Below are 27329 nucleotides of genomic sequence, written 5' to 3' on the forward strand. Positions count from 1 at the left end.
GTAGAGGCGGGTACAATTTTGTCTTTTAAAAAGCATTTGGACAGTTACATGGGTAAGATGGGTAGAGAGGGATATGGGCCAAGTGCAGGCAATTGGGACTAGCTTAGTGGTATAAACTGGGCGACATGGACATGTTGGGCCGAAGGGCCTGTTTCCATGTTGTAAACTTCTATGATTCTATGATTTCAGATTTCCAGCATCTGCAGTATTTTGCTTTTGACTCACCCATCATTTCTTAGTCTGCTGTTTTAATGGAGGCATCAACCTATTTATGTTAAACTGGTTAACACCTCCATCAAAATAGAGGACAAAGTTTAGTGTAGAAATGTACTGTGCCGCAGAGTGATGGGCATTCCGAAGCAAATTGCCACAAAGACATTTGTACACCTGGCAGTTGTTTGAGGAGGTGAAGGAGAAAGATGTCAGTCAATTGCTGTTTACCATTCTTCAAATTGAGTAATAACTTTGTTTGTTGAGTTATGTTACTGTGCAGCTTTTGTGCTGCCTGAATGTTATAGGGGCTGATTGCTGTTCCTAATGGGGCTTCAGTGCTGTGCTGCGAGTGACTGCTTTAACATAACAAGAAATAGCAGGAGTAGGCCATACAGCCCCTCGAGCCTGCTCCTCCATTCAATCAGATTATGGCTGATCTTCAACCTCAACTCCACTTGCCCGTCTGATCCCCATATCCCTTGATTCCCCTAGAGTCCAAATATCTATCCATCTCTTCCTTGACTCAGCATCCACAGCCCTCTGGGCTAGAGAATTCCAAAGATTCACAACCCTCTGCGTGAAAAAATTCCTCTTCATCTCAGTCTTGACTGGCCGACCGCTTATCCTGCGACTCTGCCCCCTAGTTCTAGACTCTCTAGCCGGGGAAACAATCTGTCAGCATCTACCCTGTCAAGCCCCCTAATAATCTTGAGTTTCAATGAGATCACCTCTCATTCTTCTAAACTCCAGAGAGAATAAGCTCATTCTATTCAATCTCTCCTCATAGGACAACCCTCTCCTCCCAGGAATTAATCTAGTGAACCTTAGTTGTACCGCTTCCAAGGCAAGTATATCCTTCCTTAGATACGGAGACCAAAACTGTACGCCAGGTGCAGTCTCACTAAAGCCCTGTACAACTGTAGTGAGACTTCCTTACTCTTGTACTCCAACCCCCTTGCAATAAAGGCCAACATGCCATTTGCTTTCCTAATTGCCTGCTGTACCTGCATTTTGTGTTTCTTGTACGAGGACACCCAAGTCTCTCTGAACACCAACATTTAATAGTTTCTCACCATTTAAAAAATATTCTGTTTTTCTATTCTTCCTACCAAAGTGAATAACCTCACATTTCCCCACATTATACTCCATCTGCCACCTTCTTGCCTTTTCACTTAATCTGTCTATATCTCTTTGCAGACTCTTTGTGTCCTCCTCACAGCTTACTTTCCCAGCTTACTTTGTGGAGTCACTTGTCCAACTAAAAATGCTGCATATCCTAATACTCTGCCTTCATTATAAAGAACAGAAAACTCTTATAGAGAATTAAGAATGACAACAACAGTAATTGAGAGCAAATATGTAAGGAGATTACAGACAGCTGCAAGAAAAATAGGGTGGTAATAGTGGGGGACTTTAACTTTCCCAACATTGACTGGTACAGCCATAGCATTAGGGGCTTGGATGGAGAGAAATTTGTTGAGTGTATTCAGGAGGAATTTCTCATTCAGTATGTGGATGGCCCGACTAGAGAGGGGGCAAAACTTGACCTCCTCTTGGGAAATAAGGAAGGGCAGGTGACAGAAGTGTTAGTGAGGGATCACTTTGGGACCAGTGATCATAATTCCATTAGTTTTAAGATAGCTATGGAGAATGATAGGTCTGGCCCAAAAGTTAAAATTCTAAATTGGGGAAAGGCCAATTTTGATGGTATTAGACAGGAACTTTCAGAAGTTGATTGGGAGAGTCTGTTGGCAGGCAAAGGGACGTCTGGTAAGTGGGAGGCTTTCAAAAGTGTGTTAACCAGGGTTCAGGGTAAGCACATTCCTTATAAAGTGAAGGGCAAGGCTGGTAGAAGTAGGGAACCTTGGATGACTCGGGAGATTGAGGCCCTAGTCAGAAAGAAGAAGGAGGCATATGACATGCATAGACAGCTGGGATCAAGTGGATCCCTTGAAGAGTATAGAGATTGCCGGAGTAGAGTTAAGAGAGAAATCAGGAGGGCAAAAAGGGGACATGAGATTGCTTTGGCAGATAAGGCAAAGGAGAATCCAAAGAGCTTCTACAAGTACATAAAGGGCAAAAGAGTAACTAGGGAGAGAGTAGGGCCTCTTAAGGATCAACAAGGTCATCTATGTGCGGAACCACAAGAGATGGGTGAGATCCTGAATGAATATTTCACATCGGCATTTACGGCTGAGAAAGGCATGGATGTTAGGGAACTTGGGGAAATAAATAGTGATGTCTTGAGGAGTGTACATATTACAGAGAGGGAGGTGCTGGAAGTCTTAACGCGCATCAAGGTAGATAAATCTCCGGGACCTGATGAAATGTATCCCAGGACGTTATGGGAGGTTAGGGAGGAAATTGCGGGTCCCCTAGCAGAGATATTTGAATCATCGACAGCTACAGGTGAGGTGCCTGAAGATTGGAGGGTAGCAAATGTTGTGCCTTTGTTTAAGAAGGGCAGCAGGGAAAAGCCTGGGAACTACAGACCAGTGAGCCTGACATCTGTAGTGGGTAAGTTGTTAGAGGGTATTCTGAGAGACAAGATCTACAGGCATTTGGAGAGGCAGGGACTGATTAGGAACAGTCAGCATGGTTTTGTGAGAGGAAAATCATGTCTCTCGAATTTGATTGAGTTTTTTGAAGGGGTAACCAAGAAGATAGATGAGGGCTGTGCAATAGACGTGGTCTACATGGACTTTAGCAAAGCCTTTGACAAGGTACCGCATGGTAGGTTGTTACATAAGGTTAAATCTCACGGGATCCAAGGTGAGGTAGCCAATTGGATACAAAATTGGCTTGACGACAGAAGACAGAGGGTGGTTGTAGAGGGTTGTTTTTCAGACTGTGGAGGCCTGTGACCAGCGGTGTGCCTCAGGGATCGGTGCTTGGTCTGCTGTTATTTGTTATTTATAGTAATGATTTGGATGAGAATTTAGGAGGAATGGTTAGTAAGTTTGCAGATGACACCAAGATTGGTGGCATTGTGGACAGTGAAGGTTATCTTGGATTGCAACGGGATCTTGATAAATTGGGCCAGTGGGCCGATGAATGGCAGATGGAGTTTAATTTAGATAAATGTGAGGTGATGCATTTTGGTAGATCGAATCGGACCAAGACCTGCTCCGTTAATGGTAGGGCGTTGGGGAGAGTTATAGAACAAAGAGATCTAGGAGTACAGGTTCATAGCTCCTTGAAAGTGGAGTCACAGGTCGATTGGTTGGTGAAGAAGGCATTCGGCATGCTTGGTTTCAATGGTCAGAACATTGAATACAGGAGTTGGGATGTCTTGTTGAAGTTGTACAAGACATTAGTAAGGCCACACTTGGAATACTGTGTACAGTTCTAGTCACCCTATTATAGAAAGGATATTATTAAACTAGAAAGAGTGCAGAAAAGATTTACTAGGATGCTACCGGGACTTGATGGTTTGACTTATAGGGAGAGGTTAGATAGACTGTGACTTTTTTCCCTGGAGAGTAGGAGGTTTCGGGGTGATCTTATAGAAGTCTATAAAATAATGAGGGGCATAGATAAGGTAGATAGTCAAAATCTTTTCCCAAAGGTAGGGGAGTCTATAACGAGGGGACATAGATTTAAGGTGAGAGGGGAGAGATACAAAAGGGTCCAGAGGGGCAATTTTTTCACTCAAAGGGTGGTGAGTATCTGGAACGAGCTGCCAGAGGCAGTAGTAGAGGCGGGTACAATTTTGTCTTTTAAAAAGCATTTGGACAGTTACATGGGTAAGATGGGTAGAGAGGGATATGGGCCAAGTGCAGGCAATTGGGACTAGCTTAGTGGTATAAACTGGGCGACATGGACATGTTGGGCCGAAGGGCCTGTTTCCATGTTGTAAACTTCTATGATTCTAATATAGCATGGTTTAAATGATACCCTAATCATTGAAAGTGGAGCTCATGAGATTTATAATCAGTTAATTCCCAATCTTGAACTCAATAGTTGAGGTAATAGCTATGCCCAGTTTTGTCCTCACTTGAGTCAATGCACTTTTCAGAAGGAGTTGTTGGATCACAATAAGGAGCAGAAATCCTAACTAGTTTTTACTCTTCCACGTTAGGGGTATTTTTTTATTATTCGTTCATGGGATGTGGGCGTCATCGGCAGGGCCAGCATTTATTGCCCATCCCTAATTGCCCTTGAGAAGATGGTGGTGAGCCCCCGCCTTGAACAACTGAGTGGCTTGCTCGGCCATTTCAGAGGGCAATTAAGAATCAACCACATTGCTGTGGGTCTGGAGTCACATATAGGCCAGACCGGGTAAGGACAGCAGGTTTCCATCCCTAAAGGGCATTAGTGAACCAGATGGGTTTCTACAACAATCTGATAGTTTCATGGCCACCATTACTGATACTAGTTTTTTTTATTCCAGATTTTTATTTAATTAATTGAATTTAAATTCCCCAGCTGCTGTGGCGGGATTTGAACTCATGACTCTAGAATATTAGTCCAGGCCTCTGGAGTACTAGTCTAGTAACATAACCACTATGCTACCGTACCCCAATTGGCATCCTGACTCAAATCAACTTTTCAACACAGGTCAGGAGCTCAGTTGCACTCACTTTACCAACTAAGCTATCATGAAGGCTTAAAGACTCATTCCTACCAATGTAGGGGGTAGATCTAAATGTGAATTAACAGACTGTAATTTGTAACTTATCTCATTTAATGATTAAGTGTACTTGGATTCACATTGATTACTGAAATTAAATTTACCATGTTTACAGCATCATTCTATAACATACCTAACTTACTTCAACAATAGAAAATATAGCCAATGTTTTGAACAGTAGGAAGCTATTTACACTTCACCTAACAAAGATATATCTAAAATGTAAAGTTTGAGTGTCGGCAAATTCCCACCTTGAATCCTAAAAACTAATAGATCCTTTTGCTAAAAATATCAAATTTTTGGTCCTGTATACCATTGCTAAACAGTTAATGTTGCTCTCCTATTTTCATTGGTTTCTCCTAAGCTTGCACGTTTCACATGAAGGGATAGTAGTATTTCTCTAACAGTAAACTTTGTTCATTGTCTTGTTGGTTCAGTGGTAAATGCAGTGAGCCATACAGACCAGGAAGGTCACAAGTTCAACCATTGGTCAGTGCTGATATAGACGTACAGCCCAGAAGGTTTCAGGGTCAATTCCTGCTTACTCAGCCACGGCTGCAGTGGCAGTGTCATAATTGATTTCAGGGAGTCTTAGAGGTAAGTGTCTGTATGAACTTTAGGCAAATAAAGGATTGGACTTGGCTGCCACCGTTCACTTTTTAGGCTCTCAAAGAATTGAGGGTGGCTGTGTCCTGAGCAAGAATCAGCACCTCCAGGAGAGGAGGAAAGAAAAGCAGTGAATGTGTAGGGATGGTTTAATCCAACCCTTCTGAATTGAATGAACACTTACTACAACTTGTGTCTTATCCCTGTAAGTGTACTGTTGATGTGGAGTGGCAGTATATAATTAGCAAAGGAGAGAAGTTACAAATGGCAAAGAATACTTAATGTACATCATTGCATTTTATTTCAAGTTAGGATCAAGATATCCATTGTATTCAGTCAGCAATCTCTACAACTTTCTCTGATTGGCATATATTTGTGAAACCTGTAATCCAACATTCTCCGAGTTTGTCCACAGCTTGCATTATCCATTGAATTCATCAACTACATTGATAAAAAAAAATTGCCCTATTCCAATGACACTGGAGTATTTTGACCCTAGCCAGAACCGTGAAATATTACCAAAAGTAAAAGCTCCATCCAGCTGTAATTATTTAATCCTTTAACCACCCTATGCTGCACCAGAACTATTTCAAAAGACAACCAGAGATTGAATAGATAAAAATCACACCATGGTGCAGTTATGTGCCGCTGACATTCGTGGGAAAGTTCTGCTTACTTCCCATTACAAGTATGAAATAGCACATAGCTCAATGTTTCCTTTTATCAGTCCACTGATGACTCAAGGAGGAAATTTTAATGCAGTCAGAGTTTTAGATTTAGCCCAGACTATATATATTAGTGTTTTTTTAAAAAAAAACCTATATTAAGCACAATGCCAGATATCCCAGCTGACTTTGTTCACATTTGTACGGTTTCTTTTTTTAAAAAAAAAACTAACATTCCAACAGATCATAATCCTTTGTCATACAATTATTCCTCAATAACTCATCTCTAATCTTGAGATAAATACCTATTCATTCAGGATGTTTGCTCTTTTCTATAAAATTAGTGTGACATTCACTCAAGTGTTTCACAATCTTCTCTTCGATTTCATGGTGTTGCTTTATTTCGTTCTCTGAAAGCGCCAGGTCAATCTGAGAGTCCTCGGTTACTATGACAACAAACACTCGCCGCGTTTCAAGGGCATTGGCAACCACAACCTGATGTCTGTAAGTTGCTAAAGCTTTACGTGCTCTGGCAACCAGCTGTGAGGGATCAGTCTCCAACTTGAAGGATGTGACAAATGCCTGAGGAGCCCAGTCCTTCACGAGGGGGGAAAGCATCTTGGGAACCATTTGCATAGTTATCTAAAAATCAAAATCACTGACATTCAATAAACCAATAAAGGAAGCAAAGCTTACATCATATATACATAAAACATTGTGCCTTCCACTACATTTGCAACACTTTCCCAAGAACACTCATTGTTCAGGTGTTCTGGCTTTTATTGAAAAATCTTAAGAAATGTAACTTTTAAAAATATATTTAAACAGGACAATCTCAACCCAGTTCCAACTGAAAATTAAAAATTGCAAAAATTTATACCAAACTGTCAGTTTTACCCAGAGCGCATGGGGATGGGAGGACTTCCCACTCATGTTTAAACAAGACATCTCAGATTACACTGCGCTCCAAGGGTAGTCCGACTCTCACTCACCTGCAGAGGGCTAACACCAGACTGGATTTTGTGTTCTGGCATCTCAGAGGCCGGAATGAAGAAATCAGATACAGCTGCTGCGAGGTAGAACATGGCTTTTGGTCCTGCAGAACAAAACAGTTACAAATTACTTGCTTGATAATACCATACCCTGTAGATATACACCACACACTTAAGTTATCCAATAGATTTTCCCTGATGTGGAGATGCCAGTGATGGACTGGGGTGGACAAATGTAAGGAATCTTACAACACCAGGTTATAGTCCCAACAGTTTTTGTTGGACTATAACCTGGTGGTGTAAGATTCCTTACAATAGATTTTCCCGACTAGTGAGTAATTTGACTTGTAAATCCTACTATCGAGCCCAGTAGTATAGAAATTATTCTTTATTCAGTAGAATAAACAGAAACTAAAATTTGTTCTCTACCTGCCCCTCTCTTTTTCAGCATCACTCCACCTTTCCTACCTCAATGACTGGATACCTGGCCTCGACACCAAAAACTGAAAAAATGTATATAGCAAAGTAAAAATTTTCAATCACTTCTGGCTGGAATGAAGTGACTGAACTAAAATAACATTGCATCCGCTAATGAGGCTAAATGTATTTTCAATACAATGAACACCCTATGAAAGTTAATCTCCCAGTTTATATAATTGTGTGCAGAACATAATACTCCATATGCAAATCTGAATATAGCAAACAGCTTCCAGTCAAACATTTATCTAATTTGGACCAGACTGCATTTTTTTTTCAAGTACCATTATTCTCTGGTATATGCCTTAAGACAATCCGCTAGGTTTCAAATAAGGTTTAATGACAGTTACCAATTGGTCTATGAAAATGTTAAAGTCTGCAAACCTAAACCCCACAGTGGAAACTTTCTTCCATCCTGAGAGTTGTTACAGGAACTAGGCCTGTCCAAAAAAACTCACCCTCTAAACATTACCCTATAGTATGTTAGCTGTGGCTCAGTGGTAGCATGCTCGCCTCTGAGTCAGAAGGTTATGGATTCAAGTCCACTCCAGAGACTTGAGCACAAAATCTAGACTGACAGTCCCGTGCTGAGGGAGTGCTGCACTGTCTGAGGTGTCGTGTTTCAGTCAAGACGTTAAACCGAGGCCCTCTCAGGTGAACATAAAAGATCCCATGGCACTACTTCAAAGAAGAGCAGAAGAGTTCTCCCTGGTGTCCTGGCCAATATTAATTCCTCAACCAACACCACTAAGAAAAAAACAGATTATCTGGTCATTGTCACATTGCAGTTTGTGGGACCTCGCAGTGTGCAAATTGGCTGCTGCGTTTCCTGGCTGTAAAGCGCTTTCCGACTTTCTGAGGTCATGAAAGATGCTATATAAATGCAAATCTTTCATAGGGAAGACAAACAATTATTGTAACAGCTTATACAGGGCAGCTGACACAAAACATAAGGGGGTTTCTCAAGAGTCAGAAAATAGATGTAGGATTCCTTGCACATAGAAGCCATTAGCAGCTGTTGAAGTTTGGGAAACATTTCTTCGCAAAACATTCAAAAGGCAGATATGTACTTCACATCAAAATACAACACAACAGGAAAACTTCATGTCCTTTGCACCTCATGTGACAAGTGACATGCAGTAGCACTTCCTCCCCATGTATAAATACAGTGCATTGGGAGACTTGAATTGAAATAGTACACACATTGACCAATATAATTTAATGCTTAACGCACTTTTAATTTAACACCTCAAACTGTCCCACTCCCATCGGGCTTGTAACCACCAGCACTACACAGCTCAAAAAAATATTCTTCAGACAACCCAAGTTGGAAGGACAGAATCTATAATTGTGCTGCTGGCTGTTTTCCACAGTTCAAGTGGATTATTTACACACTCAGAAGATAGATACAGATGAGGAAAGCCCATCCAGAAAGAACCTACAGACCTGACTCCCCCATGACAACATGTTTAGTAAATTATTCCAAAGTTTTTGCCTACGACACTACCCAGAAGTCCATTACACTTATTAAACACTATTTGTGCGAAGAACCTAGTGACGTCAGTCCTAAATTTGCCTTTAACTAACTCGAATCTGTGCCCTTTGCCATACTATAATAGTTTAGCTTGCACTCGTGTTCAGATTTACCTTTTCTATCCTCCTTTTGAGGCTCCAGTATTTCCTTGTAACTCAGTCCACTGATCCAAGAGATCAGTCTTGTGGCTTTTCTGTGAGCTGCCTCCAGGGCTTGAATGTCTCCCTTGTTTCTCAGTGAACAGAACTGGGCACATTACTCAAAATACAGTCTGATCAAAGCACTATACAGTGACTGGGCTAATACCCCAATCTTTTTCAACTTTACTCTTAGCTATTCAACATCAGTAATGGAGTACATATGGCATCCATTTTTACCATCCTGTGTGCAAAACTTTACACCCATCAGTTGCCACTCTCCTTCCCAGTTACAGATTCTGTTCAAAATATACAATACGTATTTTACATTTGAAAATTTCGCACACCCACCCTTACACTTCACTGAAATTTTCGTAACGCTGTCAATATTAAACAGCCCTTAAAACTTCTGAAGAGTTTGAATACATTAAACGTTAAATGAGTATGATAATTTGCCTACCGATGGGGTTGAGCGCCTGCGCCGCCGCTCTCAGCAGGTATAGATAGTCGGATAAGGTGCTGAATTCCACGGGCAGGAGCAGGCCGGCCTCTCGCACGGCCATGTAGCGCTGCAGCACCGGTACGATGTCCGGCAGCGCTGCCTGGTCGGCTTCCACCCGCCAGCAGGTGGTTTCGACTTCGGGCACGGCCCTCAGTGCATCCAGCATGTTGAGGCCGGAGTAGCGCCGGGAGAAAGGGTAGAGCGAGCGGTGGCGGTGCAGGAAAACCACGGCGTAGCCGAGGCCTAGGAAGTACTCAGCAGACACGGCGCCGCGCCAGCCGCTACTGAAGTTGTCTAGGAAGCGGACAGTTCGCGATTCCAGCGGCACTTTGGTGCCACCCGAGGTCACCAGTACCACCCTGCGGCCTTGCTTGGCGTGCCGCACCGCGAACTCGGCCATGGCCCGGGACGAGATGTCCGCATTGGGCGGCGGCACGCAGTCCGAGAAAAAGCCGCTCCACTCCGGCTCGCTCTCCGCCGCCGCCATGACAACTGGTCCCCTCAAATTAGCGTCCGGATACTGATCCGTCCGCCCACGCCACTGCGCCCAGCATGAAGAATAGTTCTCATGCCTCAGTCAATAATTGCCAATTTTTTTTAAAAATGACACACAAAGGACACTTTGATATTTAAATATTTAGATTTTTCTATTCATGTATTTTTAGTTTCTATCTGTGGTTTGATATGTTTGTTGGGGGAAGTACTAAGAAGTGCAGCAGGCTGTGGGTTCAGAAGTCAGAGTCCTTAACAACGAACCATAAGTCCCTAGCAACCGCAACACTTGAGGGGCTGAGAGAGGTTTTCAAGTGAGGACTTACGTTCCTGGACACCAAGATGCTCAGTTCTGCTATTTATCCGCTTGCTAATCCCAAAGGGGTCAAACTGGAGTGTGAGATGTGCCAAAAAACCGCTTATATTATGTGCTCCCAGTGCAGGGTCACTTATTACTGGTGAGTAAAGAGCTACCCTTCTTTTGCCAAACCTAAAACCAGCCAAGGAGCTGAGTAAGGACAAGGGCAGACGGTACGGTTGTGGCTCCAGTTCTGATGTTTTCTTTGTCAATGGCACATTCAATTGAAAACGTTAATAACTAACCATAAGACAGATAAATAAGTGGGGGAAATGGATATTTCAAAACCAGCCAAGATTCTCACGCCTCCACGGGGAAGTGCACATGTGTGGACAGGGTGAGGATAGGTTTTGGTTCGATTTTGATGCCACCCTCCCTTTTCTCCCAGGTGACATTCACTGTCTAGGTTGGAAGACTGGCCATTTACGTGAGTTCCCGAGGGACTGTAAGAATGGTGTCCTGGAAAGAAGGGAAATGAATTGGAGCAAAAAAGTGAAATACAGTGCCATTTAAACATATGGAACTTTACTGAAAGTAAAACTGTCCATGCTGCACTGTTATCCTTCAACCATCTGTACTTTGTAGTGCACTCATAACAGGTTTATGAAGACATCCATAGATGAAATATCATAACGTTGCCAGTGGCATCACAGGTAACGTTTCACTCTCACAATTATGGAAAAACTTTTCTTATCATAGAGCTCAAATTGACTTTAGTCAGTCCATTGGTTGCTGAAGAAGGAAGTTTTAATTGAGTCAGATGATGAATTAAAACTGAAGAGTAAACAGTGCTTATGTTTTGTGTTTTTTAAGAAATGAGCTGCTTTAAGTGCAGTCAGGTCGACTGCTGGCTTTGATCACATTTGCAAAATCCTATTTTGAAAGCAGTGCCACCATTTTATCCATTGTGCAGCTTTGTTTTCTGAGCAAGATTTTAATACTTTCCTCTAAAAAGAGGCAGAAATAACAAAACTAAGAAATAGAGAAATAATTAAGAAAATCAGTCGTGCAGGGGGAGGGGGGAAGCAATCTAAGCTCGCTCCCTAAGGAAGGCTTCTCTGGAGCTCTACTGCAGCCAGAAGAGTAAATTGGGGTTTTAGAAAAAGTGAGATGAATCACAAGGCCTTTTAAACATATAGAACCTTTTTGAGGTGGGATATATTGAATGTGCCGCTGGTTGTGAGTACAGAGGTGACAATTGTTAGTGACAGGCCATGGGGTCCTCTGCTAAAACCACCCACTATTATTCTAGGATCAACCTGGCTTCTTTTCTCCACTACCAAACACCTCTTTAAACTCCTCTTCCCTGCCCCCATCATTCTCCCCTCTAACAACCCGTGAAGAGCTCATGAATTTCTTTGTCACCAAGCTAGAGACCATCATTCTCTAGCAAGCCTCCCCCAAGACCCATTTACCCTAGCTCTGAACCCTGTTTTTCTCTCTCTGGTTTCTCACCTATCTCCCATCACATCCTCTACAAGCTCATCTCATCTGTGAGATCCACCTTCTGCTCCCTGGACCGCATTCCCATTAAACCACTGACCACCCAACTTCCCCTCCTGGTTACCATGCCAACTGACATTGTAAATGGTGCCTCCTTCCATTCAAAACCACCATCATCACCTCTCTCAAAAAACCCACCCTCTACGTTTGCAAACTACTGTCCAAGCTCCAACCTTCCTTTCCTCTCTGAAGTACTTGAATGTATTGTTGACTCCCAAATCCATGCCCATCTCTTCCACAACTCTCTGATTTATTTTCTCCAATTAGTTTTCTGCCCCTCCCACAGAATCCCACAGTATGACCGTGGTGCATTAACCCTCCTCAATCTCTCTGCAGCCTTTGACACGGAAGACCGTACCATCCTCCTCCAACACCTCTCCTATGTTCTCCAGTTTGATGGGTCCACCCTCACTTGACTCCACTCTTACCTATCTAATTTTGCCAGAGCATCTCTACCAACAGCTTCTCTTTCCATTCTCGCACTGTCATCTCAGCAATCTCTCAATATCCATCCATGCCCCCCTCCTCTTTCTCATTTATATGCCACCCTTTGGCAACATCATCTGCAGACATGGGGTTAGCTTTCACATATATGCTGATGACACCCAGCTCTACTTCTCTATCACCTCATTCAACCTCTCCACTGCCTCTATTCTGTCAAACTGCTTGTCCGACGTCCAGTCTTAGATGAGCTGCAATTTCCTCCAGCTAAACATTGGGAACATTGAAGCTCCTACTGCAAACTCTGTATCCTCACTACCAATTCCATCCCCCTCCCTGGTCACTGTCTCAGGCTGAACCAGATTGTTCACAGTCTCAACATCCTCTATGACCTCAAGCTGAGCTTGACTCTATATTCTCTCCATCACAAAGATTGCTTACTCCACCTTCGTAACATTGCCTGCCAAGCTCCTACCTCAGCCCATCTACTGTTGAAACCCTCATTCGTGCTGTTGTATCATCCAGACTTAACCATTACAATGCTTTTCTTTCTAGCTACCCACCCTTCACCCTCTGTAAAGTTCAGCTCATCCAAAACTCTGCTGCCCGTATCCTATCCCACAGCAAGTCCTACTCAACCATCACCTCCTGTGTTCATTACCTATGTTGGCTCCCAGTTCCCCATCAATTTAAATTTAAAATTCTCAGCTTTATGTTTAAATCCCTCCATGGCTGCACCCTTCCATAAAACTTTAACTTCCTTCTGCACTATAACGCCCCGCCCAAACTCTCCGTTCCACTGACTCTGACCTCTTGTGCAGCCGTCTCCCTTCACACCTTCAGCTGCCTAGCTCCATACTCTGGAATTCCCTCCCTAAACCTCTCTGCCTCTCCATCTCTCTGGCCTCCTTTAAGACCCTTTTAAAACCCACACTTTGACCAAGCATTTAGTCACCCCTCCTAATATATCTTCTTTAGCTCGGTGTCCATTTTTTCTTTATGCCTCAATGAAGCACCTTGGGACGTTTTTCTATGTTAAAGGTGCTGTATTGTTGTTGAGATTTAATAGAAGCTTTTTATCCATATCCTCTCCATCACCAAATCGCTGCCTACTTTCACGTCCATAAAATCACTCATCTCCACCCCTACCTCAGCTCATCTGCTAGTGAAACCCTCATCCATGCCTTTGCTACCTCTAGACTTGACTATTCCAATGTTCTCCTGGCCGGCCTCTCACCATGCACCCTCTGTAAATTTGAGCTCATTCCAAAACTTTGCTACCCGTATCCTAACTCACACCAAGTCCTGTTCACCCATCACACCTATGCTCGCTGATCTGCATTGGCTCCCGGTCTGGCAATGCCTCGATTTAAAATTTCTCATCCTTGTTTTCAAATCCCTCCCTTGCCCCTCCCTATCTCTGTAACCTCCTCCGGCATTATAACCCTCCGAATTCTGTGTGCTCCTCCAATTCTGGCCTTTTGCTGCTTCACCGTTGATGGCAATGCCTTCAGCTGCCTAGGCCCTAAGCTGCTGCAATTAATTACAAAGTAACAGTGACTACTGCAAAGTAATTTATTATATGGGATGTGCTTTGGGACATTTCTAAGAGGTGTGCTAAAACACTATATAAAAGCAGGTACTTTCACTCGATGTACAATACATTTGCATCTATCAGGCTGTGCCAGCATGTGTATGCTGTTTTTTTAAGGATGACCTATCAAGAATATGTAATTGTCTTCTCTCAGTGACTTAGCGCACCAAGAGGCAGACTGGAATGGAATCCATGAGAAGATTTGCCAGCTCCTGATTCCAATCCGGACAGCACCGTCATTCCTCAGCTCTGCGAAAGAGAGAGAACACAGTGAGGAGCAAATGGTGCAGAGACAGGTGAACACTGAGCAGCTTTCGTATTTATTCAGTTATTTTTCTTGCTCCAATTTTCTCCTGTCGTCTCCTGAAGGCACTGACTCATACAGGGGATATAGTTTCATGGAAACTAGCAGCCGTTTGGTACCATTCTTCATATGTGATCCTAGACAGTGAAAGTTTGCAGGATTTTGACCATGGGGTTAGCACAGCCAAGTCAAATCCTGAGGTCCATATTTGCACATCTACAGCAGGAGGGTCACTGGATTGTGATCTGGAGTAGAAACCCTGGCTGACTTTTTTCCCTCCTTAACTCAGGGTGCCAAGGTGAAGTTTAGTACTCCCATTCCTATCCTTCCTGCTATCATCTAATTCAGCACAGACTGGGGATTGAACCTAGGATCTTGCTGGTCTATATCTCTCAGCACCACACTGGACAGTGCCTTTACCAACTGAGTCATTGGTAAGTATTCAAAATTATATTTTAAAAATAACAACGGTTGGTAATGGACAGATCAAATGCCACTATGAACGAACCCCAGAGATGATGTCATTCCTTACCTTCCATCGTGTGCATTGGGCTTTACAGAGGGAATATGGATCCTTAGTGATATCAATTCCCCCTCCCCCCAATTCTCAATAGGCAACTCTGGCGAACACAGAATGTTCTGAATAGAAATACCGGAATCAATTTAGAAACAAAACCAATCAATCAACTAGATCACTACTATGGAACAGAGGCACACTGCACTCTCGACAATAATCTGCTGTGCTGTTTGTGGAGAGGGAGGACTGAGTTTTAGCCAGATTAAGTAGAGCTTAAAAAAAGTGCCCAGCACAAAGGGCCGCATCCACAGGTAAGCTTCCTATGAACCAAAATGTGACCTTATGTGTGAAGTAATGAGAGGTAGTGTGTCTAGAGTGAACAGTAAAGTTCTTATCCTGCTGACAAGCTCACTGAATACGGTATGATACTTCATGCTCTCCAGACCTCTTCAACAGATGGGAAAAAAATACTGTATGATAGACGGTACATCTTAAGCTATAAACCACAAATCCGATTTATTAAGAAGTAGAAATAGCAGAAGCAAGAGGGCTTGGAGGTCTACATTTGTAAAGTATTATGTTCTTCTTCTGGATGGGGCCTTGCCCAGCTGCCCTCTGGGTACAGATGCTGCTTGAGTGGTCATTATTCTGTAAAAGTACAGTAAAAATATTAAGATGTGCATTGAAGCTATTTGAGAATGAAGTGAAAGAGCCAAGCACTGTTCCTCCTTTTTTACCTGGTTGTCCCCAAGTCAGCTGTTGAAGAGTACAGGCTCAAATGTCTTTCTTAAAGGCTGCGCAGAAGTTTCCAGGTAGTTCAGCTGCTTACACCCATTTTATACGGGCTTTACACCAAATGGCTTGAAACTAAAGTATTTTTCCAATTTCTCTATTCCTGTAGTTTCTGTTTATTTAATTCACTAGAGGCAGGAACCTAGGTTTGAATCTAGCTCAAACTGATGTGATAGAAATGGCCAACTAGGTCCTACATGAACTGAGTTTGTGTCCCAGCCCAGCTCCTAATATATGCCAATTCACATCACAAAACTATCTCTTGTCCTCTTCCCTTGGAAAAGTAACAAGGATGGTAGGTGCGAGAAATGAAAATTGTCACATTGTAGTGGAGGGTTTGCTTCTAAAACTGCATTTCTGGCTCTTTATTTGAGCAGTGTATAGGGAACTTTGCATTTACCCAGTGCTATATCTCTTCCTGGAAGGGCTTAATGCAGTTGTGGAAAAGGAACTTTACTCTGCATCTTACCCATGCTGACCTGAGCTTGCTCCAGGTAGAAAAGTGCCATTTCTCACCTTGATGCAGATGATAGGAGATGGGATTAGTGGTATTAAGGGACTGACACCCAAACCCTTTGAAAATAAATGTCAAATTCCTTTATAAAACGGTATCCTGAGAACAGATGAGTACATTAACAAAAGTTGAATAGCCTTCCAACACTCACTATCATCTAGGCTTACACATGAAGAATGGCACTTGGTGAGGTAATGGTGTGCTGCTATGCTGTGTACATAAAAGAGCCTTCAGGGACGAGGTGGTAAGATTGGAACAAACAAACAAGTACAGCTGTCCTGTGCCTGGTACCTGTCAGTAATTCTATTAACTGGCTGCTACGCTAGAGTAATTCCTTTGAACAAAAAAAACTCAACATTTATTGTTGATGCTTGACATTTGTCTATTGCTTTTGCTGTTTTACAGAAACACCTCATTGATCTGACACGGACGGTGGCCCAGAAACTTCTTTTCGAGGGTAAACACGAGGAAGCTATTCCTGGAGCCTTGCAGTCTCTGCGCTTTGCGACCGCTGTTTATGGCAGCGCCTCTGCTGAGCTAGTGCCATCTCAATTACTCTTGGCAGAGGCCAGTATTGGTAAGAATGTCTCATGAGCCTGCAGTGTGTTATAGGGGGGCTTGTCACCTGTGTGTGGAACTGCACAATTATTAAAATGTGTCAGCATAAACTGTGTGAGGTCATCCATTTTGGACCTAAGAAAGATAGATCAGAGTATTTTCTAAATGGTGCGATGCTAGGAATTGAGGAGTAGAGAGCTAGTGGACAGGTACAAAAAATAATTTAGAAGGCTAATGGAATGTTGGCCTTTATCTCAAAGGGGTGGAGTTTATGTTCCAGTTATATAAAGCTCTGGTTAGACTCCATTTATGGTGCTGTAGTTCTGGGCACCACAGCTTAGGAAGGATATATTGGCCTTAGTCGGGGGGGGGGGGGGGGGGCGGGGGTGCAATGCAGATTCACCAGAATGATAACTGGGCTAAAAGGGTTAAATTATGAGGACAGGTTGCATAGACTAGACTTGCATTCCCTTGAGTATAGAAGATTAAGGAGTGATCTGTTTAAGATGATTAAAGGAGTTGATAGGGTAGATGGAGAGAAACTATTTCCTCTGGTGGGTCAGTCCAGAACAAGAAGCTCGACACCATCCAAGATAAAGCAGCCCGCTTGATTGGCACCCCATCCACCACCCTAAACATTCACTTCCTTCACCACCGGCGCACTGTGGCTGCAGTGTGCACCATCCACAGGATGCACTGCAGCAACTCGCCAAGGCTTCTTCGACAGCACCTCCCAAACCCGCGACCTCTACCACCTAGAAGGACAAGGGCAGCAGGCGCATGGGAACAACACCACCTGCACGTTCCCCTCCAAGTCACACACCATCCCGACTTGGAAATATATCGCCGTTCCTTCATTGTCGCTGGGTCAAAATTCTGGAACTCCCTTCCTAACAGCACTGTGGGAGAACCGTCACCACACGGACTGCAGCGGTTCAAGAAGGCGGCTCACCACCACCTTCTCAAGGGCAATTAGGGATGGGCAATAAATGCCGGCCTTGCCAGCGACGCCCACATCCCGTGAACGAATAAAATTTTTTTAAAAAATAACCTTAAAATTAGGCCGTTCAAGGGTGATAACACTTCTTCACACAAAGGGTAGTGGAAATCTGGAACTCTTTCCCCCCCCCCCCCAAAAAGCTGTTGAGGCTAGTGGTCAATTGAAAATTTCAAAACTGAGATTGATAGATTTTTGTTAGGCTAGGGTATTAAAGGTTACGGAACGAAGGCGGGTAGATGGAGTTATCTTATAAATGAGCCATAATCTAATTGAATGGCTGAACAGCAATTTTCTCTCGAAAAGAGAAGGCTGAGGGGTGACCTGATAGAGGTCTTTAAGATAATAGGGAAGACGTAGAAAAAATGTTTCCACTTGTGGGGGAGTCCAAAACTAGACGTCATAAATATAAAATAGTCACTAATAAATCCAATAGGGAATTCAGAAGAAATTTCTTTACCCAAAGAGTGGTAAGAATGTGGAATGCACTACCACAAGGAGTAGTTGAGGCAAATTGCATAGATACATTTAAGGAGAAGCTAGATAAGCACATGAGGGAGAAAGGAACAGAAGAGTATCATGATAGGGTTAGGTGAAGTAGGAAGGGAGGAGGCTCGTGTGGAGCATAAAGGCCAGCATAGACCAGTTAGGCCGAATAGCGTGTTTCTGTGCTGCTGTTTCGATGTAACTAGCTCAAGGGGCTGAAAGGCTTCTCCTGTTCCTATCTCCTATGTTCTATAAACCAATATATTGTTCAATCATTCAAAGGGAGAATATGCAGTGTTATATCAATATTATACTTGGTTGTTAATGAGGGTATTTACTCCTCAGTGCAGGGTGTGCACCTTCGATTTTCTCCTCATTGGTATCTCTATGTCCCACTGGGTGTCTGTCCCCAAGGGAATGAGTGCACGGCCTGCTCTAAGCCCTCTGGCAGTACCCTGTGCAGCTATAAGGAAACAGTTTGTTAAGGACACACTTCCTACGATCTGCCATCTCACTAAGGAACAGTGTGTGTCATAAGAAATATCAACGGAAACAAAAACAACTTTAATATATAAAATATAACTTAAAAATATAAAAACAAGGACCAGAGTCTTCTCTGTCTGTTGAACAGCAGAAATGGGAAAGTGTCCTACTTTGCACCACTGAAATCAACAATAAATTTTGTTTCTGCATTCTACTTACACAGAGTACACTAGGAACAATTAACAATCATTTGTCATTCCCTTACAGGGGCAACAAATTTTAAAGAAGTTTCCAATTTTCTTCTACTCTTCACTTCTTACCTTCCTTCACATTTCCTTTATCAGCATGGCTGCTGTCTATCTCAGTGGAGTTTCTAAAAGTACAGGTTGCTCCACACCGACCCTTGGATTTATTTTAAGATTAAATCTCAGTACATGATCAGCTATTAGCAAATAATGTTATCTGACATTTAACATTGAAAACTTCTATTTCTCTGCCACCTACAAGTGTAACTGGTACTACAGTTAAATGTTGATATATTTATAATGCTTTTCCCATGGACAGGTGGGGGTGAAGGAGAGTGAGCAACAGAAGACAATAAACAGTGCCCATTTCATCATGGTTGGGGGCAAGGAGCAGAATAGAGTCATAGAGTCATAGAGTTATACAGCACGGATAGAGGCCCTTCGGCCCATCGTGTCCGCGCCGGCCATCAGCCCTGTCTACTCTAATCCCATATTCCAGCATTTGGTCCGTAGCCTTGTATGCTATGGCATTTCAAGTGCTCATCCAAATGCTTCTTGAATGTTGTGAGGGTTCCTGCCTCCACAACCCTTTCAGGCAGTGAGTTCCAGACTCTAACCACCCTCTGGGTGAAAAAGTTCTTTCTCAAATCCCCTCTAAACCTCCCGCCTTTTACCTTGAATCTATGTCCCCTTGTTATAGTACCCTCAACGAAGGGAAAAAGCTCCTTAGTATCCATCCTATCTGTGCCCCTCATAATTTTGTACACCTCAATCATGTCCCCCCTCAGCCTCCTCTGCTCCAAGGAAAACAAACCCAATCTTCCCAGTCTCTCTTCATAGCTGAAGCGCTCCAGCCCTGGTAACATCCTGGTGAATCTCCTCTGCACCCTCTCCAAAGCGATCACATCCTTCCTGTAGTGTGGCGACCAGAACTGCACACAGTACTCCAGCTGTGGCCTAACCAGTGTTTTATACAGCTCCATCATAACCTCCTTGCTCTTATATTCTATGCCTCGGCTAATAAAGGCAAGTATCCCATATGCCTTCTTTACCACCTTATCTACCTGTTCCGCCGCCTTCAGGGATCTGTGAACTTGCACACCAAGATCCCTCTGACCCTCTGTCTTGCCTAGGGTCCTCCCATTCATTGTGTATTCCCTTGCCTTGTTAGTCCCTCCAAAGTGCATCACCTCGCACTTTTCCGGGTTAAATTCCATTTGCCACTGTTCCGCCCATCTGACCAACCCATCTATATCGTCCTGCAAACTGAGGCTATCCTCCTCGCTATTTACCACCCTACCAATTTTTGTATCATCAGCGAACTTACTGATCATACCTTTTACATTCATATCCAAGTCATTAATGTAGACCACAAACAGCAAGGGACCCAGGAGGGGGAGGAGGGCAAGGGGAGGGGAGAAATGGAGAGGAGGAGGGCAGAGGGTGAGGGGATCTGCACTGTGCCAGGGCCCAATTCCATCTTTGGGTGGTGGGGGTGGGGGTTACGTTTTTCTTCACATTTGGAAGGGTTGTTACAGAAGGTAGATTTTCAGCTCTGGTCTGGGTGGCACTGAGTTGTATTCAGGCAAGGGGCTGAAAGAGGCATGTTGTTTCAGCTGAAGGGAGGGGAAGGGGTACTGGGCTTTGTGGGGGTTGAAGGGGGTCACTATCAATCTCTGCTGAACATGTGAGGAGAAAGTATGGAGGATTTCCTGTTCACTTGGAGTTTTTTTTTACCTTGGTTAGTATAGAAGGTCAGTTGGTTACTGCTCTGGTTTGCAGGCTTCCACTCCTTTGTTATTGATAATTTATCAGTTGAGTACATTCTTGGGCATCTGATTTTTCATGTCTGGTTTTTGGGGATGCTGAAATCTCTGCTCTGTGGGGTGAGGGTGTTGGTGCTGATCTGCTGAGTGAGGTGGAGGGATTAATGATCCCTGCTCATCAGTGACAGCTGTGGCTCAGTTGGTAGCACTCTCGCCTCGCAGTCAGAAGGTCATGGGTTTAAGTCCCACTCCAAAGACTTGAGCACATAATCCAGGCTGATACTTCAGTGCAGTACTGAGGGAGTCCAGCACCGTCAGAGGTGCTGTCTTTCGGATGAGATGTTAAACCGAGGCCGCATCTGCCCGCTCAGGTGGACGTAAAAGATCCCGTGGCACTATTTCGAAGCTGAGCAGTGGATTCTCCCTGGTGTCTTTGTCAATATTTATGCCTCAACCAACATCACTAAAACAGATTATCTGGTCATTATCACATTGCTGTTTGTGGGACCTTACTGTGTGCAAATTAGCTGCCATGTTTCCTACAACGGTGACTACACTTTAAAAGTACTTCATTGGTTGTAAAGCGCTTTGGGATACCGTGAAAGGTGCTCTATAAATACAAGTCTTTCTTTCTTTTTCACTGGGGTGCTGAGAGGGGGATGAAATTCAACCTCCATAGAGGAGCTTTCAAAATGCTCTCTGGGAAATCTTTGTTTAATGGAGGGTGCCGTAATTGGTTTTCTTTGGTGTGCGGGTGGGTCTGGGTGATATCAACTACTGTCAGTAACGATCTTACCTCATTATTTTCCCAATCTCTACAATGTGATTTGTTGCTGTGGATAGTCAGTGTATCTGCTCAATGATATAAGGAGTGAATTTAGTAGTCTCAGCGCCAGTGGTTTTCCCATTTTCAGCCTGGTGCTTCCATTTTCATCATTACCCATTGGGTTCCACAGTGAGTCATACTTTTATTGAAAGAAAGCTTTTTTAAAAATGTAATGCCTCAATAGTCTTTTCTGCTCGTTTTCACAATTCCTTGGGGGTGAATTTCCTCGGGGCTTCTTCTGCTCCGCCATCATAACTTCAGTGGAAACCCCGTTTACAGGCGTAAATAGGTTTCTCGACAAACTTTCAGTCGCAGTGCTGAGCGGGAGAAATCTGAGGAAATTTAACCCCTTAGCTGAGCATTAATTTTCAGGTAATCAATTGACAGACGTTGAATGGTGGAGATGCACTTTCTTATACTACTTTACAATACCACGCATTGCCAAGCGCTTTCTGATCATTATTCAAAACTTTGTTCTGTTATTCGCACAGACTTGGGCACCAACAGCCACGTTTTGCTCCTGAACGGGATACAATGGGATTTCTGAGGTCTTAGTATGGCCCTTTCACTGATGCCAGCATTCCTCCAGTACCTCACCAAAGTGGCTATTCTTCATGTATGAGCCCAGACAGTTAGTACCAGCAGGCTATTTGACTGTGGGGGCATCACAGCTGAACCTGATACCAACATCACCTAACATCCAAAAGTGCACACTTTCTGGCAAGAGTCACTACATAGTAATCGGGAGTGGGGAGATCTGTTGTGACCAGCTGAGACCTTCTCACTCAGCAGACCAGAGAAATCTGAGACCTCCTACTCTGCACGGCTTAGTGGTACATCTAATAATACCTTTACTGACCAAGATATCAGGGGAGGTGTATTTATATTTTTACGGTTTGATGTATTAATGATCAGTCAGTAATTTAACCTTTTTGTGTGCTGAATGTTGCTCAGGCCTTGGGCAGTTAGAGGAAGCAGAAGAATACCTCTCTCAGGCTCAATGGACAGTGATGAGGACCACAGAGTGTGTTACTGCCATTCAATACAAATTGTACCGAAACCTGGGCCTCCTGTATTCAGCCAAATGTGACAATCAGAAAGCATTGTGGTACTTCGCTGATGATGTAAGTAGGCGAGAGGGAAGGGGATGACAGAGAACAGCACAATGTTTAGCTAGGCTTTTGTGTGTGATGAACTGAATGGACTTTGAGTTTTGGAATTTTAATTTTATATATATATATATATATATATATATAGACACACACACACACACACACACACATTACTTATTTTCTGTTATTTTTTTCCCTCCTCCATTCTAAAAATGCTGACACTTGCTGGGATATGGGGTTCTGGGACTATTGCTCTGGCTCCTCAGCCAAGTGTGAACCTAGACGGAAAGTGGCAGCAGGGATTAGATCATGACAGGGAATACAAACTTCATCTTTGACTGGTTGAGAGAATTGCTGACGCCAAACTCTTACTTGCTTCCTGTCAACATTTCCATCCCATATTTAAGCACTTTTTTGTACTGTAGGATCCCTGTGCTGTGGCTCAGTGGTAGACACTCACACTTCTGGGTCAGAAGGTTGTGGGTTCAAGTCCCACCCCAGAGACGAGCACAAAATCTAGGCTGACACTCCAGTACTGCACTGGCGGAGGTACCGTCTTTCGAATGAGACATTAAACCGAGGCCCTACCTGCCCCCTCAGGGGGACGTAAACGATCCTTTGGCACTATTTTGAAGAAGAGCAGGGGAGTTCTCCCCAGTGACCTGGCCAATATTTAACCCTTAACCAACATCACTAAAAAACAGATTGTCTGGTTTTTATTACATTGCTGTTTGTGGGACTTTGCTGTGCGCAATTTGGCTGCCTTGTTTCCTATATTACAACAGTGACTACACTTAAAGTATTTCATTAGCTGCACTTTGGGACGTCCTGAGGTTGTGAAAGGCGCTGTGTAAATGCAAGTATTTTCTTTATGTAGCATGGCTCTCCCTTATCTATGGCCATTGCCATGTATCTCAATGTCTGTCTTGCTTGATCTGTCTCCAAGTCTCACTCCCTACCCTGTTAAACACCAGTGTTTTCTTTCTCACATCATTCTTCAGTGTCTTCCTTTCCCTTCCATGCCAATCCTCTGATCCTATTATAAATGTGGTTCTGGCCCTTCCTGGTGCCTGTTCACCCTCAAAACATGCAACTGGAATGTTCCTACAATGTTGTCATATGTGATATTCCTTTATCACCTGGGTCCTGACATTAATTTATTCAGGTCAAGTGTGTCTTGACTTGTACAAGTTCCAACAACATACTTTTTTCCCCCTCATTATATGTCATCATATCTGATGTGTGCATTCAGAGAAGTGCAAGGTAGACAGGGTCTTTGTGCACATATACACTAAGGTAGGGGGCAAATAATCAGGCTTGGTGTACGATACATCTATACACATCAAACAATACGTACACTCCTTTTAACTGACACAGGCTGGATGATTTTTCAAACAAAACATCTGGAATTGTGTCACGATCATGAGTCATTCTGCTTGTCCACTGCCATTTCAACCCAACAGTCAGACAGAAAATATCATTGAATATATTTCTGCTTTTCATCTATGCAATATTGTTACCTTTAATGCTCATTTAAAATAAAACACACAATGATGGATGGGTCCTGCATTGTGAAAGATGCCTCATTTCCCATTTTAAAGACACTAAGTACAGGAATTTATTTTTGACAGATTTACCATGCTACTGAGGTGTATAGCGCATTCGATATCCACACAGCTGGTGGGTATTTCCACATGGCCAATGTGTTTTACAGACTGGAAAAGATGGACATAGCAGACTCACTGTACACGGAGGTAAGCATCAGTATCACACACCCCAGCATGATCAACACCTTCACTACAAATAAAAGTTTTAATTTTTACTGTCAATTTTCTCTCTTTGCCTGAGGGTGTTGACTTGTGCAAGAGCACAGCTCCATGGGGGCGCTAGTCACTCTCTGGTACCTTGCCAAACTTGTCATTTTTCATGTAGAATCATAGAAAGTTAAGGCACAGGAGGCCGCCATTCGGCCCATCGTGTTCATGCAGGCCAAAAAAGAGCTATCCAGCTTAATCCCACTTTACAGCACTTGGTCGGTAACCCTGTAGGTTACGGCATTTCATGTGCACGTCCAAGTACTTTTTAAATGAGTTGAGGGTTTCTGCCTCTACCCCCTTTCAGGCAGTGAGTTCCAAATCCCTACCACCCTCTGGGTGAAAAAACTTTTCAGCTCCCCTCTAATCCTTCTACCAATTACTTTAAATCTATGCCCCTTGGTCATTGACCCCTCTGCTAAGGGAAGCTGTAAGCTTGGACAGTGAGCATAGGCAACTATTCAACCATAGAGGGTGTCAAAGCTAAAGGCAATCCAAAGCCAAGGTTCACTAGATTGATTCCTGGGATGAGAGGGTTGTCCTATGAGGAGAGATCGAGTAGAATGGGCCTATACTCTCTGGTGTTTAGAAGAATGAGAGGTGATCTCATTGAAACATACAAGGTTCTGAGGGGGCTTGACAGGGTCGATGCTGAGAGATGGTTTCCCCTGGCTGGAGAGTCTAGAACTCGGGGGCATAATCTCAGGATAAGGGGGCAGCCATTTAAGACTGTGATGAGGAGGAATTTCTTCACTCAGAGGGTTGTGAATCTCTGGAATTCTCTACCCCAGAGGGCTATGGATGATTAATCGTTGAATATGTTCAAGGCTGAGATAGATAGATTTTTGGAGTATAGGGGAATCAACGGCTGTGGGGATTGGGCGGGAAAGTGGAGTTGAGGTCGACATTCAGCGATGATCTTATTGAATGGTGGAGCAGGTTCGAGGGGCTGTATGGCCTACTCCTGCTCCTGTTTCTTATGTTCAATCTTGCCCTCACCTGATATTCACATACACTTTCCAACAGCGATCGAGCAGAAACTCAGATTAACTCCTCCCCTTTCCCCCCACCCAGCCAAGGGTCAGTGATACCAATTGTGGCACTCTATATTATCCCAGATGAAATGTGCTAACAACACAGAGCTATACCAGCACCAGATAGTGCATTAATTCCACTGAGGCACCAGAACACATTCATTTAATTCTTAAGCCATATTCAATATTTAAATTTTACTACCAGTAAATTCTCTGAATTCAAGAAAAAATGTTATGCTTTCTGATGGAGAGCGAGATACTGGTGCAGTCAATGGAAAACGTCACACTGGTACAGGTCGGGAAACTTTTCTGAAGCTGGGGTGGAGGTAGAGTAGAAGGAGCTTTATTTGTTCTGTACCTGATCTGGGAGTGCTCGATGGAGCAGGGCAGATAAAGCTTTAATCTATATCTAACCATGCTAAATGTGATCGGCGAGTGCCTGTCGTGCACACTGGATGCCTAAAATGGGAAACCAAAATCCCAGATTGTGATGAGCGCATAAATTCCCAGGGAACAATGTAATTGGTGACATTTTGTGTTTGGATCAGAAATATAAAAGGGACAGGTTCAGTCCATTGGAATTCTGCACATTGGGATTCTGTGCAGCAGGAGTCACTGAGAAGCATTTTTTTTGTAACATAATGAAACATGTACACAAATTAGGCTTGTAAATTTATTGTTTAGCAAACAAAGAAAAGTTTTAAAATAAATATAGGTATTTAAACAGCATTTTGATTAATATGTTCAATGCAGGTGACCAATATCTGGAACGCTTACCTGGGTGAGCTGGTTGAGACGGAGATACAAAAAACGCTGTGGAAAGCGGGCATCAGTTCACCAGACCCCGGCAGCAGTGTCCCAGATTTGGAAGATGTTTTCGGTTAGTGCCCTACAACATGATTGGGCAGGAAGTAAAACCAGCCACACACCAGAGAGTATTTACACTTAAGGGCAATCCCTCCAACAAAAGAGGTTGGAATCGGGAGTTTGTTCAAATTCTCTCCACATATAATCAAAAATTGTCCTCAGCAATTCAGAATAATTACTGACAGTCCGAGCGATGAACAAAAGTGCTCCATGTTGTTTTGGTGCACGCAAGAAACATCAGTAAGCTAGGTAGAATAGTCAGCAGCATATAGGTAGGGTAGCTGTGATAGCGGTAAGGGTTAAATTGGATTCTATCACACTCTGGCCACGCAGACGTATCAGACCGAGAAGTTAAGAGTAGGATGGCCTGAGAGTGTAGTGTTAATTGTTGGACAGGCGCCCAGATGTCTGGTAGAGGTGTTCAGAGTGTTCAGGTGTTTCAGTGTAGTAAAAAATCTAAGAAGTGAGGATTCTGAAGGCCAGCCTTGGCTAATCATGCGTGTGAAATGTCCAGAGAATAATAAACAGGTAGTATTGCTAATCAGCATGCACGAGATGGAGAAAGTGGTCTGCGTAACCATTAACGGGCTTACGTACTAACTTTACGTAGTAAAACCATGCTTACCTTACATAATCAACTGTATACCTTTAGGAACTTGAAGTAGTTTTGATGAGACTACTGTGAGCTGTCAGAGGGCACAGTTAACGAGGCCCGATGAGTTCGTTGCTTGTCAGTATAATTGATGCCAACCTCATAAGTACTGCGTGTGTGGGTTTTGTATTAGTGTATTAAAAAATAATTATTAATCAGACATCGAGCTCTTGGGTCCACGAGCAAGTATATAAATGAAGGATAAGGATTATCCT

At 43.3% G+C, this 27329-nt stretch overlaps 2 protein-coding genes across 2 annotated transcripts in view; one reads left to right on the forward strand and one right to left on the reverse strand.

The window, feature by feature from the left end:
• Positions 1-5734: 5734 nt before the first annotated feature.
• On the reverse strand, positions 5735-10296 carry ppcs (phosphopantothenoylcysteine synthetase). Its single transcript, XM_067970570.1, has 3 exons — positions 9718-10296; positions 7110-7213; positions 5735-6759 (listed from the first exon to the last, which is right to left on the reverse strand). The coding sequence occupies exons 1-3, from the start codon at positions 10244-10246 to the stop codon at positions 6427-6429; spliced, it is 966 nt and encodes a 321-aa protein (XP_067826671.1). The 5' UTR covers positions 10247-10296; the 3' UTR covers positions 5735-6426.
• Positions 10297-10569: 273 nt separating this feature from the next.
• The window catches only part of zmynd12 (zinc finger, MYND-type containing 12), a 29962-nt gene continuing 13202 nt past the window's right edge, over positions 10570-27329 (forward strand). The window contains exons 1-6 of the mRNA XM_067970569.1: positions 10570-10709; positions 14302-14443; positions 16680-16851; positions 22590-22759; positions 24379-24501; positions 26349-26475. Of these exons, the coding sequence (XP_067826670.1) occupies positions 10594-10709; positions 14302-14443; positions 16680-16851; positions 22590-22759; positions 24379-24501; positions 26349-26475 (850 nt within the window). The 5' untranslated portion in view covers positions 10570-10593. The remainder of the gene's footprint in view (positions 10710-14301; positions 14444-16679; positions 16852-22589; positions 22760-24378; positions 24502-26348; positions 26476-27329) is intronic.

Source organism: Heptranchias perlo, chromosome 32, assembly GCF_035084215.1.
Source record: "Heptranchias perlo isolate sHepPer1 chromosome 32, sHepPer1.hap1, whole genome shotgun sequence".
Taxonomy (NCBI): domain Eukaryota; kingdom Metazoa; phylum Chordata; class Chondrichthyes; order Hexanchiformes; family Hexanchidae; genus Heptranchias; species Heptranchias perlo.